The 15,455-nt window shown below is 42.1% G+C and overlaps 2 protein-coding genes across 3 annotated transcripts; one reads left to right on the forward strand and one right to left on the reverse strand.

Moving 5' to 3' along the window:
• Window positions 1–202: 202 nt before the first annotated feature.
• zbtb37 (zinc finger and BTB domain containing 37) lies at window positions 203–7,764 on the forward strand. Its single transcript, XM_020498622.2, has 4 exons — window positions 203–811; window positions 900–1,947; window positions 2,221–2,320; window positions 2,422–7,764. Exons 2-4 carry the CDS (start codon window positions 929–931, stop codon window positions 2,935–2,937), a joined length of 1,635 nt encoding a protein of 544 aa, XP_020354211.1. The 5' UTR covers window positions 203–811; window positions 900–928; the 3' UTR covers window positions 2,938–7,764.
• Window positions 7,765–9,611: 1,847 nt separating this feature from the next.
• Window positions 9,612–15,242, reverse strand: serpinc1 (serpin peptidase inhibitor, clade C (antithrombin), member 1). 2 transcript variants are annotated; one of them, XM_020498621.2, is made up of 8 exons: window positions 15,116–15,242; window positions 14,110–14,162; window positions 13,097–13,466; window positions 11,518–11,733; window positions 10,881–11,018; window positions 10,518–10,736; window positions 10,112–10,351; window positions 9,612–9,894 (listed from the first exon to the last, which is right to left on the reverse strand). In XM_020498621.2, exons 3-8 carry the CDS (start codon window positions 13,463–13,465, stop codon window positions 9,718–9,720), a joined length of 1,359 nt encoding a protein of 452 aa, XP_020354210.1. In that variant the 5' UTR covers window position 13,466; window positions 14,110–14,162; window positions 15,116–15,242; the 3' UTR covers window positions 9,612–9,717. The 2 variants fall into 2 exon arrangements, with proteins under 2 accessions (XP_020354210.1, XP_031642165.1); XM_031786305.1 differs by having other exon boundaries at window positions 14,124–14,162; window positions 15,116–15,240.
• Between the last annotated feature and the right edge of the window lie 213 nt (window positions 15,243–15,455).

A 15,455-nucleotide genomic window follows, 5' to 3' on the forward strand; every position in this document is an offset into this window, starting at 1 on the left:
CATCCTCAACTTTCAATCAATCAACTTATAAACTAACAAGCAAGACGAGATAGTCTACTGCACTTTTTTTTCTCATTTTTGCTACTATAAGTAAATAAATACATCAGGAACTACAAGCACCATAAACATCTGTTTGACTTCAAAGTAATGCATTCTGGGAACAGATGTTATTTTATCGAGCGTCTTCTCTGTTCTCTGAGGGCTTGTCAATGAGAAGAGAACACCAATTCCCATCATGCAAATTCACTTTTTCCCTCGAAATTGTCCCGTCTGCCGTATCACGAAATGGGAAAATGAGAGCTGCGAAAGGAGTAACCAGGCAGATGAAATTGAACATAAGTTAACGTGCACATAGACACATTAAATATGGAACAGTACCGCAGTTGTATTACGACGGTTCGTTATGACATAGAAGTTGCACGGTGTTCTGTCTTTTTTCGTTTTTGTTGTTAGCTACATGGACGTTGAACTAGCTGGCTAACGTTAGCCACCTCCCTGTCGCGAGCAACGCCGGGGTGGATATCTTCGTTTAGGCTTCGGCTCATCACCGTACTGCAGTATGTTACAGTGGCTAAAAAGAGGGCCAGGGTTCGGTTATAGCATTTGAGCGTTACCGCTGTGCAAAAACAGCGTCGGTTCAAACCATTGGTCAAAAATGCACAACACTTTGCAAGCTATAATTAATTCCATATTCTATGCAAGTTAGCCAGCCAGCTTAGTCAGTAGTTAATATGATGGTGCAGTGCAGAAATTAATTGCAAGTAACGTTTCAGTGCCCGTGGTACAGTGCTGCCGTTGTATTCCCGAAAAGGTAAGAAAAGTTGTCCTCTTTTGCTAAGCAAGCAAAGTTTCTTGGTTAGGTTATCAAACAGTTAATCTCCAATATATCTGTCCACTAGTTTCCAACTTGGGGATCATACAAGGCAGCATGGAGCGAGGAGACACCATGGAGCGGGAGCGAGGAGACACCATGGAGCGAGCTGGCAGCATCCAACTGGACATCCCTGACTTCAGCAACTCTGTGCTGTCCCACCTGAACCAGCTGCGTATGCAGGGGCGGCTGTGCGACATTGTGGTGAACGTGCAGGGCCAGAGCTTCCGTGCTCACAAGGTGGTGCTGGCTGCCAGTTCCCCTTACTTCCGAGACCACATGTCGCTGAGCCAGATGAGCACCGTATCCCTGTCAGTCATCCGCAATCCCTCTGTGTTCGAGCAGCTCCTCTCCTTCTGCTACACCGGGAGGCTGTGCATGCAGCTGGCGGACATCATCAGCTACCTGACAGCTGCCAGCTTCCTGCAGATGCAGCACATCATCGACCGCTGCACCCAGATCCTGGAGGGCATCCATCTGAAGATCAGCCTGGCGGATGTGGAGGAGGAGCTGGGGGCCGGAGTGAGGCACAGGGGGGCTGGAAGCTTGGAGGCCAGAAGAGGAGGAGGGGGGTTAGGTACATCAGTGGGCTCGCGCTCCCTTAGCCCGCGCCACAGCAGCCCCAGGGTTCTGGGCCTTCGAGGAAGCAGTGCTGGAGGGGCCTTGGATATCCGGGAGGTGGGAAGCCCAGCGGGGGAGTCCATGAGCCCCCAGATGGTGGAGCACAGCGGGCTGGGCCCAGAGGGGCTGGCTAGGGGGGTGGTAGTGGGCAGCAGGCTGGGGAAGGAGCCCATACTGCGCATCAATCGGGCTGGCCAGTGGTACGTGGAGGCCGAGTCAGAGAGAGGGAGTGGTGGTGAAGAGGGGGAGTCAGTGCGGGTGGTGGACGGGTTGAGGATAAAGACTGAGAGGTTGGAGGAGTGGATGGGAGCCGATACCCAGGAGGAAGGGAGCGGGGCGGAGGAGGGAGCAGCCATGATGATCGACACGTCCGGGCGCAGCTCATTGGTGCAGGAGGGTTTTGTCACGGGGGCCAAAAGCTCTCAGCCCTCCAGCAGCTTCAGTGAGACAGAGAGGTGGGTACAAGTTCCAGGGAAGCAGGCCCTTCATGGTTTCATCTATGCCTTTATATAAAGGGAGAGTGTGCATGCAAGTTTTGAACTGCAGTCAAATTCAGTACGAAGTACCTCAGAAAAGCACTTTGGGTAACATTTAAAGTTGAGTGAAAATTCAATACAAAGTAGCCTACTATATGTATTACTAATGGAAGATGGGGTGCTAAGGTAAATGGCAAGGTGGAGCTACTCACCGAACTGAGGTTTACGGATCCAGTATCTCTATCCTGTTAGGTTTAGTCCTACTGGCAGTGTGGTGGTGATGGCCGAGAGACAGAGAGCCAAAAGTGAGTCACCCAGCAGAGCGGACAACCAGCGCCACACCAGCTCACAGGTATGTGTCACCCTCATCGACTGGTATTCTACCCTGGTGGTCAAGCACTATGCATTCCCAAAGTCCACCATACATCGCTAGTCCTGTGGTTTGTTTGCCAGGGGGAGGAGCAGGCCGTGTTCGACATGGGTGGTTACGAGGAGTACCTGCGTGAGCAGGTGGGTGACCGCTGGTTCCGCTACAACCCTCGGCTCACCTGCATCTACTGCTGCAAGTCCTTCAACCAGAAGGGCAGCCTGGACCGCCACATGCGGCTGCACATGGGCATCACACCTTTCGTTTGTCGCATCTGCGGGAAGAAGTACACCCGCAAGGACCAGCTGGAGTACCACATTCGCAAGCACACAGGAAACAAGCCCTTCCATTGCCACGTCTGCGGCAAAAGCTTCCCCTTCCAGGCCATCCTCAACCAGCACTTCCGCAAGAACCACCCGGGCTGCGCCCCTCAGGAGGTGGCCCACAGTGCCTCCCCAGAGACCACCACCGTCTCCTCCCGGGGGGGCCAGAACGAGGAGGAGTCGCCCAGCCAGGAGGAGCCAGAGGGGGGTAGCAATGGAGGAGGGGCCTCTTTTGGAGAGGGTGCCCAAGCCTCGGTCTCCACCACTGGGCCTGATTGACTCAGTGGACCATGGAGGGAGATGGTTGGGGTATGGGAGAACAGGGTATTAGGTTTTTGGGGGGAGGCAGGCAGGCAATTAGGCTGTCATTTTGTGCTCTCCTGCCAGGCGAAGGAAAAAATATATATCTTGAAGTTGCTTCAAAGGAAAGGATGGAAAGGGAGTAGGTGATTTCAGAGGGTTTCAAGTCCATCCAGGGTGTTATTTTTATAAGCATTTTTCAAATCCCTTCAACTAAACAGCAGGGACGGGAGTTCCAGAATGATGCAAAAGAGTAGTTTGATAGGGCACTTTGTATTATATAGTTATTTATAAATGATATGTCCGCTTTAAACCACATCTACCTTCATAACACAAACTGAACAGATAAATCGAACACATGAAGAAATGCCACACTCTAATAACTTCATACAACACTGAATGCCCGTAGTTTTTATTTGACTGTCTATTTTCCCATGTTACAGTTTTATACTTTTGTATTACCGGTTTACAGGTTCAGAATGCAGAAAAATAGCAGGCTGAACTGGTCACAGTTTGGTCATATTGTATTAATATTGCCAAAACACTGTGCCAGTATAATAACTACATACATATATACATACTCTCCATTTTTTTCCTTTTGCCTTGAGACAATCTTGAGCAGTTGGGGGTCAATGATAGATAATCAGACTCTTCATATATGCTCATTTTAAGTGCCAGAATGGCTTAAAAAAATGCAATTGCACATGAATAGTAGACATGGCCCAGTGAACAAAAAAACTGTTAATTTGGTAGTAATAAGTGCAATGATGAAAATAACACAACCTTCTTGACAGATGTCAAGAAGACCGAAGGGTCAACATAGCTAAATGCTTTCGAAAGTGTAACATTATTTAATCAGTACAACAATTTTACAGATGTATTGTGAAAGAGGACTCTTGATCCATCTGTAATTTGCCGGTTAAAACCTCATATCTCTACATTCTTCAACTAGCTGCTGAATGCATACTTATATACAGGAATGCAAAACACAGGAAACTCAATGGTCTTCAACCTCCGATAAGCTACAATAAAACTCAGTTACCTCTCACACATCACTACGCAATACAGGTCTGCTCCAAGCAGATTGGTCGACACACTCAGCAGAATTTACCGTATGTAATTGTTTTCTCATTTTTCTATGTTGTGGTTAACGTTAACTACTTTTTTTAATGATTTTTTTTAAGTGACAAGATTTTTTCCCCCGCATAGATCTCATGTCTTTCGGAACATTTTTGTATCTAGCTCTGACAATGTATCTGGAGGACGTAGAGACGAGACGAGATTGTAATGGGGGACACTCTTATCCCTATCGGGGGAGTCCTAAGGAGGAGCAGGATGGGAGACTAATAAGACCTTGCGGCTGTACTGTAGTACCACCCAAGAGAAAGCAGGAGGTCACTGACTGCCACGGATGGCCTGTCACCAGAGGTTAGACACGCAGCCTGCGTGCTTGCTACAGTAGAATGTGCTCCTTTGGCAATCCGTGAGAGTCATCCTGGCAACCAATGGAATTGAGAGGATAAGCCAAGGAACTTATCCCCCCCCCCCCCCTCGCATGGAGGCCAACATTACTATGCCAAGCACTTAAAGGAGGGGTTTGAAAGGATAGCATTTAAGAATTATGTAAAAGGTATATATCGCTTATGCATATTTAAACACATTTGTTGCTATATAAGAGTAAAGAGAACCTAAACTTGCTAAGATTTTGAATGCAGATATAATGGTAGCATAGTGGATTGGCTGTTCTTTCCCCCCCTCTCCCTTTTGGTTTTACAGAGCTGTGAATCATTTGTGGTTGTGACAGGAGTTTTTATGAATGGGTGTATGCAAGTGAAAAACAGCTACTGATTTGTCCACTGGTTATTTCTTATCCGGATTGAGAATGCATTACACATCACCACAGTACACCTCAGTCTAGATTCGTCAGACAAAAACAGGTCAACATTTGTTACAACAAATATCAGGTATTTTTGTTTACTGTTTTTAAGTTTACTCTCTTTGTAAGTTACGTTTAATATTATGGAGTTAAAAAAAAATACATGCTTGGGCTAACTGCAGTGATATCTTACAGCAAGCTTTATTTAGCAAGTGTGCAAAGCTTAAATATACATGTTTTAATAAAATGAATAAAATATTTTATTGTGTAAATGAAAATGCCATTATGGCAGTAGCAATGCAGCTATTATCTTAGGTCGAAACTAGGGATGCACAAATGTGGAAATGAAACCGGTTGCTTAGGGCCCAAGCCGTTAGAGTTTTTAGGAACTCTGTTGGGGTCTCAATTTACAGTTTTGAAATTTAGTTGAGCATCAGCTGTTTTTTTCTCTTATGTCAGTCAATTATTGAGTGTGCACGAAGGGCACATGCCCAGGGGCCTCCCATTGATTTTGCCAGTCACTCTCCCTCAGATATCATATTAACGTGGTAAGTCATGGCAAAATCTGTAGAATTGCAGGAAATATGGTGTAAAAAGGAAGAAGGAAATCTCCACCCGATGGCAAAATGAGTGGAATAGCGTTGAAATTAAATAAAATCGCAGTCTTCTCTCTGCACCATGGCAAAATGTGTAGAATTGTAGCAAACTTGCTTTAAAACTGCTATATTTTCTCTGCGCCCAATGGCAAAAACAAAAGTGTATTGCAGGAAATTCACTCAAAACATATTTTTTTCTTCTCTACGCCATCAAGAAGGGTCCACTAAAAATATTTTTCTCCTGTGAGGTGGGGGGGGCCTCCCAACAAAATGTTGCTTAAGGCCCCCAAAAGGCTAGGGGGGAAATCTTGGTCAGTAACCAATATCTTTTTGTCCATGATGACTGATATAATTTCTGTATCAGCCATCATGGGAAAAATAGTAATACAGAAATTGTGTCAACAACTAGCTATTTATCAAAAGGCCTTTTTCATAATTGATAAAAGACAATTTTTTGTAAAGGTCCAATATAGTTTCACCTAGAGAACACCAATCCCCGGGTGTTGGGAGTTGTACAAGGTGAACAGTGCACCGTGTCATTTTATTTTAGCTCAGATTTAACACCATATAATATTGGTGCAGAATATTGTTTTTTTCAGCCATATTTGTCCTACACTGATATGAAGTCAGATATGTTTCAATTAGGGATGCATGATATAAGTATTTTAATACTCAATATTATGCTTGCAGCATGAAGATTCTTAACAATGAGATGGCTTCAGCTAACATTTTTTTTTAAATGTGTCACGCTCACAGATCATGCCTCTAAGCCAGTGGTCACCAACCTTGGTCCTGGAGAGCTACAAGGTGTGCCGACTTTGAATTAAAACATTCCAGTGCGTACATAGCATTCCAAAGTAGAACTAAAGCGGAATCATTTGAATTGACAGTTGATTTTCAGATACATTAGATTTCAATCATCTTAGAGATTACATTACATTTACAAACCTTGATGCCGGAAAACCTGGAATCCAGATAGGAAAGTGTTCCTGCATTATGTGTAAAAAAAAAAAAAGATTTGATTTTTAAACAATTACTATATGAAAAAAGAACAAAACTCAATGTTTGGTTTTACAAGATTTTTTCCCCAGCAGGTACCAGGTTTGCCGGATTTCAATTTAGTTTGAATAGTACTCCCAGGCCTTTTTGGGGATTCGACCAAGATTGATTGTCATGCTGTTTTCTTTGTCTATTGCTTATAATTCAAATGGCTTTTGTTACTTTTTTAATAAGCTTTAACTGTGCAGAGGACATGTGTATTTGCAGTGTAAATATGATTATTGAACCCTTGTATATGTATTGTTACTGCTGAATGTGGATCAATGACAGGAACAAGCCATCTCGTGTAGCCTCTCCAGTTTCAGCAAACAGATCTAGTCGTCTCCACTTACCTCGGTAGGTCGTGTGAAGATTCTTACTAAGCTAGTGCGAGGGTGTCAATAATGCATATATAGTTGATTTAAGTACTGCTCTGGAAAGTTCTGTTTTGACCCATCTATCCAACTGTGAAAAACAACATCTAGCTAAAAATGTTAAGATGTCAAAATCAGGAATCCAAACATTTCAGTTACTTGAATGAATTGTCAAGCTGAGGCCCTATTTAGCATCAATGCATGCCATCTTTGTCATAGGTTTTCAATGCCAAACTTGGGAAAGTTTCTTTATCAATATATTTGCTCCAAAACATGCCAAATAATGTTATTAGGTGACATTTAATATATTCTACATTTTGTGCTATTATGTCTTGGTCTTGCTGATCCATTGTCTTGATTCATTTATTTTTTATTTTTACAATTGTCTTGTGAAAGGTCTATACACAAATGCATACATGCAGTATATCCAATAGGATTTTGACTGCAAAATGCTTACTCCAACTAATTATTAGGCTATGTAATTAATTGGCAAAAATATTTAATACTTAAGGCAAAATATTATTTGACGTAAAAAATATATTCATAAACAAAGAATATCTCAAAGGAAATGGAATATATTAAATGACAATATTTTACATTTTCACTGTCAAGAAATGTACAAAACCAGCTGTGGTCTTGCAAGATCTTGCAGGTTATATGTGAAGTTCCCTTTTTATTTTATTTTTTGCATGGTCCTGTTCCTGAACAAGAAAAATGTCTTGATTATGCTGTAAAGGGTAATGCTTTGGGTTGGTGGTATGAAGGGGGTTTGGTTTATCGCTTGGGGTCATTTGCAAGGCCAAAGGTTGATTTGTTAATTGCTTTTGATAATGTGAAAAAGGGTTACTTCACAATAACCACTATATCATTTTCATTATTAAAGTACATTCTCTTCAAAGGAAATAAAGCACTTTAAGTGTTACTGTGATTGGCTGGTTTTATTTTTAGTAAGGTCAGATTTAGCAGTTTGCGTACATGTGACAGGATGAGTACATGTGTGAATGGATGTGTACCTGTATGTAGAGGTCGACCGATTATGATTTTTCAACGCCGATACCGATTATTGGAGGACAAAAAAAAGCCGATACCGATTAATCGGACGATTTTTAAAATGTATTTGTAATAATGACAATTACAACAATACTGAATGAACACTTATTTTAACTTAAAATAATACATCAATAAAATAAATTTAGCCTCAAATAAATAATGAAACATGTTCAATTTGGTTTAAATAATCCAAAAACAAAGTGTTGGAGAAGAAAGTAAAAGTGCAATATGTGCCATGTAAGAAAGCTAAGGTTTAAGTTCCTTGCTCAGAACATGAGAACATATGAAAGCTGGTGGTTCCTTTTAGCATGAGTCTTCAATATTCCCAGGTAAGAAGTTTCAGGTTGCAGTTATTATAGGAATTATAGGACAATTTCTCTATACCATTTGTATTTCATATACCTTTGACTATTGGATGTTCTTATAGGCACTTTAGTATTGCCAGTGTAACAGTATAGCTTCCGTCCCTCTCCTCACTCCTACCTGGGCTCGAACCAGGAACACATCGACAACAGCCACCCTCGAAGCAGCTTTACCCATGCAGAGCAAGGGGAACAACTACTCCAAGTCTCAGAGCGAGTGACGTTTGAAACGCTATTAGCGCGCACCCCGCTAACTTACTAGCCATTTCACATCACATCGTTACACCAGCCTAATCTCTGGAGTTGATAGGCTTGAATTCATAAACAGCAGAGCTGCTGGCAAAATGCACGAAAGTGCTGTTTGAATGAATGCTTATGAGCCTGGTACCCACCATCGCTCAGTCAGACTGCTCTATCAAATCATAGACTTAACACAGAAATACGAGCCTTAGTTCATTAATATGGTCGAATCTGGAAACTCATCTCGAAAACAAAACATTTATTCTTCCAGTGAAATACGGAACCGTTTCGTATTTTATCTAACGGGTGGCATCCATCTGTCTAAATATAATTACGTAAGATTCTGGCAAATTAGTTCGCAATGAGCCAGGCGGCCTAAACTGTTGCATATACCCTGACTCTGCATGCAATGAACGCAAGTGAAGTGACACAATTTCACCTGGTTAATATTGCCTGCTAACCTGGATTTCTTTTAGCTAAATATGCAGGTTAAAAATATATACTTCTGTGTATTGATTTTAAGAAAGGCATTGGTGTTTATGGTTAGGTACACGTTGGAGCAACGACAGTCCTTTTTCGCGAATGCGCACTGCATCGATTATATGCAACGCAGGACACGCTAGATAAACTAGTAATATCATTAACCATGTGTAGTTATAACTAGTGATTATGATTGATTAAGTTTAATGCTAGCTAGCAACTTACCTTGGCTTCTTACTGCATCCTCGTGAGGCAGGTGGTTAGAGCGTTGGACTAGTTAACCGTAAGGTTGCAAGATTGAATCCCTGTGCTGACGAGGTAAAAATCTGTCGTTCTGTCCCTGAACAAGGCAGTTAACCCACCGTTCCTAGGCCATCATTGAAAATAAGAATGTGTTCTTAACTGACTTGCCCAGTTGCGTCCAAAATGACCGATTTCCAATTGTTATGAAAACTTGAAATCGGCCCTAATTAATCAGCCATTCCGATTAATTGGTCGACCTCTACCTGTATGTATACCTTTTGAGTGTTTGTTTAAAAGTGTCATTTTAAGGGTGGTCCTTTCACCAATCTACAGATACTTAATCAATTACTCATTTGACAGATTTACATAAAAAAGTACTCACTCTTAAAAAAAAAGTGGTCCACTGTCCATCCGATTTGGTTTATTTTACATTGATACAGAGATCAGAAATTGGCTATTACATGACATGAATGACAAATCCGAGGTTGGTGTGTGTGTGATCAGGGGTCACAGGGGTCAGCCACCCGGCCGGTGAACACCATGGTGTTGATGGTGGACTCTCGGATGAGCAGGAGGAAGGGCCGGTTGGCCATAAACACCTCCTGGTTTAAGTTGATGGAGCGGCCGATGGCCACCACAGCTGTGGCAGCAACCACCTCACTGCCTTCCTCATTCACCTGCAACATTTTTTTCTTTGTTAAAAATAGTTTTTAAAGTTTATGATCATTGATTTAATGAAGTTAAACAACTATATTTGATGCTTGTTAATTGTTCAATTAGGCCTAGTGCCCCACCTGATGCACATTTGATCTGTTAGCAAGTTGTTTTTTCCCCAGCTACTTTAAGTGATGATCCTAATGGATTTCATATGATTCTTATGGATCCTGTACATACCTCTATGAATGCTTTATGGAATGCATCTGAAATGTACAGATTATTTGCCTCGTCTTCCAGGATGCCTGAGAGGCTGGCGTCCCTGGGGCTGAAGAGGTCCTCGAGCCCCATGGCCTGAAGTTGCTCCTTCAGACTGAAGCTGTCTTCGATGCGGAAGCGTGGCAGATGCACCGACACCGCGGTCTCCCTCATGTTATCCAGCCAGCCAGTCAGCTTCTTCAAGTCCAGGTTCTCCTCCACCTTACAACAACAGCAGATGTTCAGTGTGATTGGTGGTATGGAGGATGAGTTGAAATTATCTAAATGTGTCATGAATAGCAAATTACTAAAACATGAATAACCTTGGGAGTACAATATAATTGTCAGTGAACCGTGTAACTGACGACAGTAGGCACCCAGGACCCACCTCAGACAAGGGTGTTCCTTTCAGTGGTAGGATCAGCACCATGGTGATGCCCTCTCCGCGGTACGGCAGCTCCAGCAGCTGCACCTTATCTTCAGTGAACCTGCCGTAGCGAAACTTGGTCTCCTGGTACATCATGGACACTGGGCATGTCTTGGACTTACTCACGTAGAAGTCGGCCTTGAAGACTTTGTCTTTGTCAAATTGGCTTTTCCACTGACCCTGTGAGACAGCAAAAAATAAGGCGACAGTTGAATGAAAGGCAATTGGGTTCCTGGGTGGAGGCCAAAATGAGACTTGTTTTTGCCTGTCCATCCATAGGCAGTGCAGAACACACAATGTGTGAGAAAAATATACTCAACACACCTTGAAATAGATGGTGTTGACCAGGACCAGCACAGTGTTGGAGTTCAGTGATCCCTCCGGCAAAGTGTTCTGAATCCTTTTTTCCGTCTTGTTTGAGATCCAATCGTTGATGGTCACCCGGGAGAGCTCTGGCTTCTCCTAAAAGACCCATGTTCACAGAATTGCACTTCTACCATGTCACATGCCTTGAGCTACTTTGGTAACTCTGGAATTGAATTACTCAACACTTTGCAGTAACTTCAGATAAATAACATGTAGTAATACCTCAGTACATCTAATTCAGTTGTTCCCACCTCTGGTCCTTGACTACCCCCAACAGTACACATTTTTATTGTACCCCTGGACATGCACACCTGATTCAACTTGTCAACTAATCATCAGGCCCTCAATGAGTTGAATCAGATTTGTCTGAGGCAACAACAACAATGTGTGTTGTTGGGGGTACTCGAGGACTGGAGTTAGGAACCACTTCTCTAATTGATTACTTAACTCTGGTCCATAATAGTAACAAGTGACTTAATTAACTCTTGTACACACAGTAATTGTTATTAAAGAGTGCATAATAACACATGCAATTTGTGATGTGTGAAAAGGCCAAATTAAGCAGTAGGCTATGAAAAATGCAAGAGGGAATGACCTTGAAATTGAGTGGCATGAGTTTGGCGCCATACACCAGCTCACTGATATTCTGGTAATTCTCACTGAATGCCAGAGACTTCTCTCCGAAAAGACGGTTGGCTGAGATCAGCTCTGTCATCTTGTCTTTCTTGCGGTACAGGCGACAGTTTAGCTTGGCGAAGAAGAAATGCACTTGGTCCGACGTCTTCTCTTTGATCGTGTCAAACTCAAACACCTGAATTGAGATTGAGACAGAGGTCAGACATTGGGAGGCCTGAGCTGTTATTGGTTGTGGCTATAAATAAATAAATAAAATCACTGAAGAAGAGCAAGACAGACTGAGTCAACATATTAATTGACATCAAACCCACATTTCTAAGTTCCTCCTGCCTAATGTGTATGAAACAAATGCTGAGTGGGTCATGCATGTAATTGTAAATGTATTGTAACAGTCTCAATCTTGATCGTTTTATACACGGAGTGTAGGCTAAAGCTATGATCCCTTATTGAGGTCGCTTGTTAAATCCACTTCAATCAGTGAAGGGAGGAGACAGGTCAAAGACTGATTTTTAAGCCTTGAGACATGGATTGTATGTGTGCCATTCAGGCTGAATGGGCAAGACAAAATATTTAAGTGCCTTTGAACGGGGTATGGCAGTAGGTGCCGGGCACACAGGTTTGAGTGTGTCAAGAACTGCAACACTGCTGGGTTTTTCACACAACAGTTTCCCGTTTGTATTATGAATGGTCGACCACTCAAAGCACATCCAGCCAAAAGGGGGTGCAACAAAATATTAGGAAGATGTTCTTAATGTTTCGTACACTGTATTTTGGCCTTTTAATGCGGGTTACCGAGACCATTTAAAGAGCGACTGCCCCTAAAAACCAACTTCTCATTTTGAGGGCGGACTATGTGGCAATGATATGAGTCAGACACATTTATTCTAGTGTCCACAAAGTATAAAAAGGAGAATTTTGTCATAAAGTCAGTCTAGTCCAAAACAGAGTTGCGAGATGATAGGAAAGATCATTGTCATGGAAAGAAGGGTACCTTAACAGTTTTCCTTGGTTTGGGTTTATTTCAATCCCGCCCACAGCTGGAAGCACCCAAATAATCATCCATTTGGAGTGCAGCTGCACACGACCCGATCGTAATGCCCATGGTAAATTTGTACACAATATTTTAAAAGGTCAATAGCTCCAAATTTCAATGACTTACAAACCTCACGTCAACTATATATATTGTCCAAATTCATATACAAATATTGAAAGTATTTAATGAGACAACTAAAAGATGTGCAACATGAAAATATTGTCCCATTTACATTGTGTAATTTATTGATGGTCCCTAACTAGCCCCAGAGATGGGTTTGACATCCGATAGCCTATTTTTCCACGGTCGCACACCAGCCGGCTGAAGCTAATTGGCTAGCACTACCTAGCCTAGGCAACGTCAAGACACTAGACCTGGTTCGACTATTTCAAGTTATCTAAAAGGGTGAGTGACTAACTGTGTAGTGTTTTGGCAGAAGTGAATGTACAAAAGCTTGCCACGTGCGAACACACGAGACACCAACATTTCGCTTCAGACCTCTTACGTTCATAATCTGTTTGAGCGTGTTGTTGCAGGCGCCTAGTTTGGTCATGGCGAAGGCTGTGGATATGCTGATAGGGGACATGAAGATGTTGGCCTCGCTGGGTTTACCCTGGGATAGCTGCTTGAACAGGGACAAGGCGAAGCGACTGTTCGCCTTGGACAGCTCCCACACCCGGGGATTGGTGTTCTCAGGGACTTTCTCTGGTTTAGCATCCGCTGTCAAGGCTTCATCCTCGGGGCTGCGGTAGACACACTTGGGCTCCAGGGGCACGTCTTTGGGCTTGACATGGCAGAAGTCTTTGAACGCCTGGGAGGTTGATAGCAAGGCGAGGAGCAGCCCCAGAATCCACACAAACTCGGACAACCTCATCCTGAGGGAGAGAGAGGGGTCTGGGTCAGGTTATATGAGGCTTATTCAATCCCTTTGGTCATTGGTCACAGGATAATTTAGACTTGGGAAACCAGCTGTCTCTGTCCAACTGATGGCATGTAAGGATCAATGAAGCACCGGGGAAGGGGAAACTAGCAGATACTGCAGCTCACAAGGACTAGCGTTGGTATAGGCTGCAGTATGGTACTGTATACACATCTATTGTTTTAAGCTACCTTGAAATACTGGTACAAACCAGAGGAGGCTCCTTCAGGGAGGAGAGGGATGTCCTCTTTTTTTAGGATGTCCTACATTAAGCCAAACCATTGGCTTAACTAGAACATATTCAAAATAACTTTCAACCTACCTCCCGTACTTTTTTAAGTCACCAGATGCCACTACAGCACACATTCTAACCAACATAACACCACTCAAAGTAACTTCCAAAGTTCAACTGTCTCTTTGCCTAGTGGGAGGTCGTTGTAATGTAGGGAAACACAAATGTAGGGAAACACAAAAAATAACAAATAACACACACCGGGGCTATCTCAATGGGGAAATTCATAATTTTAAAGAGTTTCCACTCAGTTTGCGCTCCGAATACGTGATATTTGAATACAGCTTAGGGTATGTTATGTTATCACCTTATTAGAAGCACCTTTTTTTCTTTAAAGTAGTTAGACGTTTTATTCAGCACCTGTAAAAAGAAAAAAAAGGATGCAAGTAAAACCTCTACTTTAATGGAATTCATAACTCAAGAGTGGCCATCTAAGTATGTACAGTGGGGTTCAAAATGATTGACACCCTTGATTAATATGAGCAATAAAATAATTTAAATACTTAGCTATATTGTATGCTAACATTTTTGAAATTGTATTTTATACTAATACTGTACATGCTAACCTCTCGTTATTGGTAATCTGTAACTTTCTCACTCATTATTCATGATTCATTCAGGATGATACTTAATCATGGTAGCATCCACATTTTTATAAACATATTATATTCTTATTTACAATTAAAGTGACTTCAAAATGAAAATACATTATTTACCATTTCTTTTGGGCACAAAATAATCAGAAACACAACCGAAATGAACTGCAAATGCATCCAACAAGTTTGTAGAGTCACAAGCTTGATGTAGTCATTGCGTGCTAGGAATATGGGACCAAATACAAAACCTTTGACTACTTCATATGAACCTTTAGGGGTGTCAATTTTGACCCCTAGCTTTTAGAGAAAGAAAAGTATTACTTGTGACACAATCTTTCCCGGCGCAATTGTATCAGTATAAAATAATTTGCCAATTATTTTAGGATAGAACATAGCTCAATATTTGAATGATGTAATACAGTCATTATTGATCATCTTTATCAAGGGTGTCAATAACTTTGAATCCCACTGGATATGAAAGGGATTAAAATAGCAACTAGGAACCACACAATGCTAAAAGAAAATATTGTTTTAAGTGCGAAGACTTACAATAGAACAACCATTTCTGTTGATAAGCTTTGAATTTACCCGTCTGTTTATTCAGCGAGCCATTGACAAATACCTGTTGCTAAATACGTGCCATCTTTGAACATAGCATCGCCTCTTTCAACCAAACTAAACCCTATGTAACAATATTATGAATTGACAATGCCTTACCTGAGGTCTATTTTCCTTGTAAATGACTGTGTGTGGAACCTAAGTATCGGCGGCGAGTTGAGCTCATGAGTCCTTCATAGGGGTCAGTGTCCTGTAGCGCAAGTGGGGGGCTGGAGAAAGGAAGATTTACTCAGCTCAAACTTTGAAGTTTTGACTTTGAAGTATTGATCGATTCAGTTGAGTTGGTCCCACATGTTGATTGATCCAATGTTCTGAACACATCTTTTAATAGTATTTGTTTATATGAAATAATACAATAATGCATCATGCCAATACACAGAGAATGGTCACAGTAAAGAATAAATAAGTACAGCCTCATTTGTACAATTGTACAGAAATA

This window comes from Oncorhynchus kisutch, linkage group LG13, assembly GCF_002021735.2.
Source record: "Oncorhynchus kisutch isolate 150728-3 linkage group LG13, Okis_V2, whole genome shotgun sequence".
NCBI lineage: Eukaryota > Metazoa > Chordata > Actinopteri > Salmoniformes > Salmonidae > Oncorhynchus > Oncorhynchus kisutch.

Coding starts and splice junctions, on each gene's coding strand:
- zbtb37 (XM_020498622.2), top strand. CDS start 929: ATGGAGCGAGGAGACACCATGGAGCGGGAGCGAGGAGACACCATGGAG. Junction 1,948..2,220: donor AGCTTCAGTGAGACAGAGAG/GTGGGTACAAGT, acceptor CTATCCTGTTAG/GTTTAGTCCTACTGGCAGTG. Junction 2,321..2,421: donor AGCGCCACACCAGCTCACAG/GTATGTGTCACC, acceptor TTTGTTTGCCAG/GGGGAGGAGCAGGCCGTGTT.
- serpinc1 (XM_020498621.2), bottom strand. CDS start 13,465: ATGAGGTTGTCCGAGTTTGTGTGGATTCTGGGGCTGCTCCTCGCCTTG. Junction 11,019..11,517: donor TCATGCCACTCAATTTCAAG/GTCATTCCCTCT, acceptor TGGGTCTTTTAG/GAGAAGCCAGAGCTCTCCCG. Junction 9,895..10,111: donor TCCATAAAGCATTCATAGAG/GTATGTACAGGA, acceptor AAAATGTTGCAG/GTGAATGAGGAAGGCAGTGA.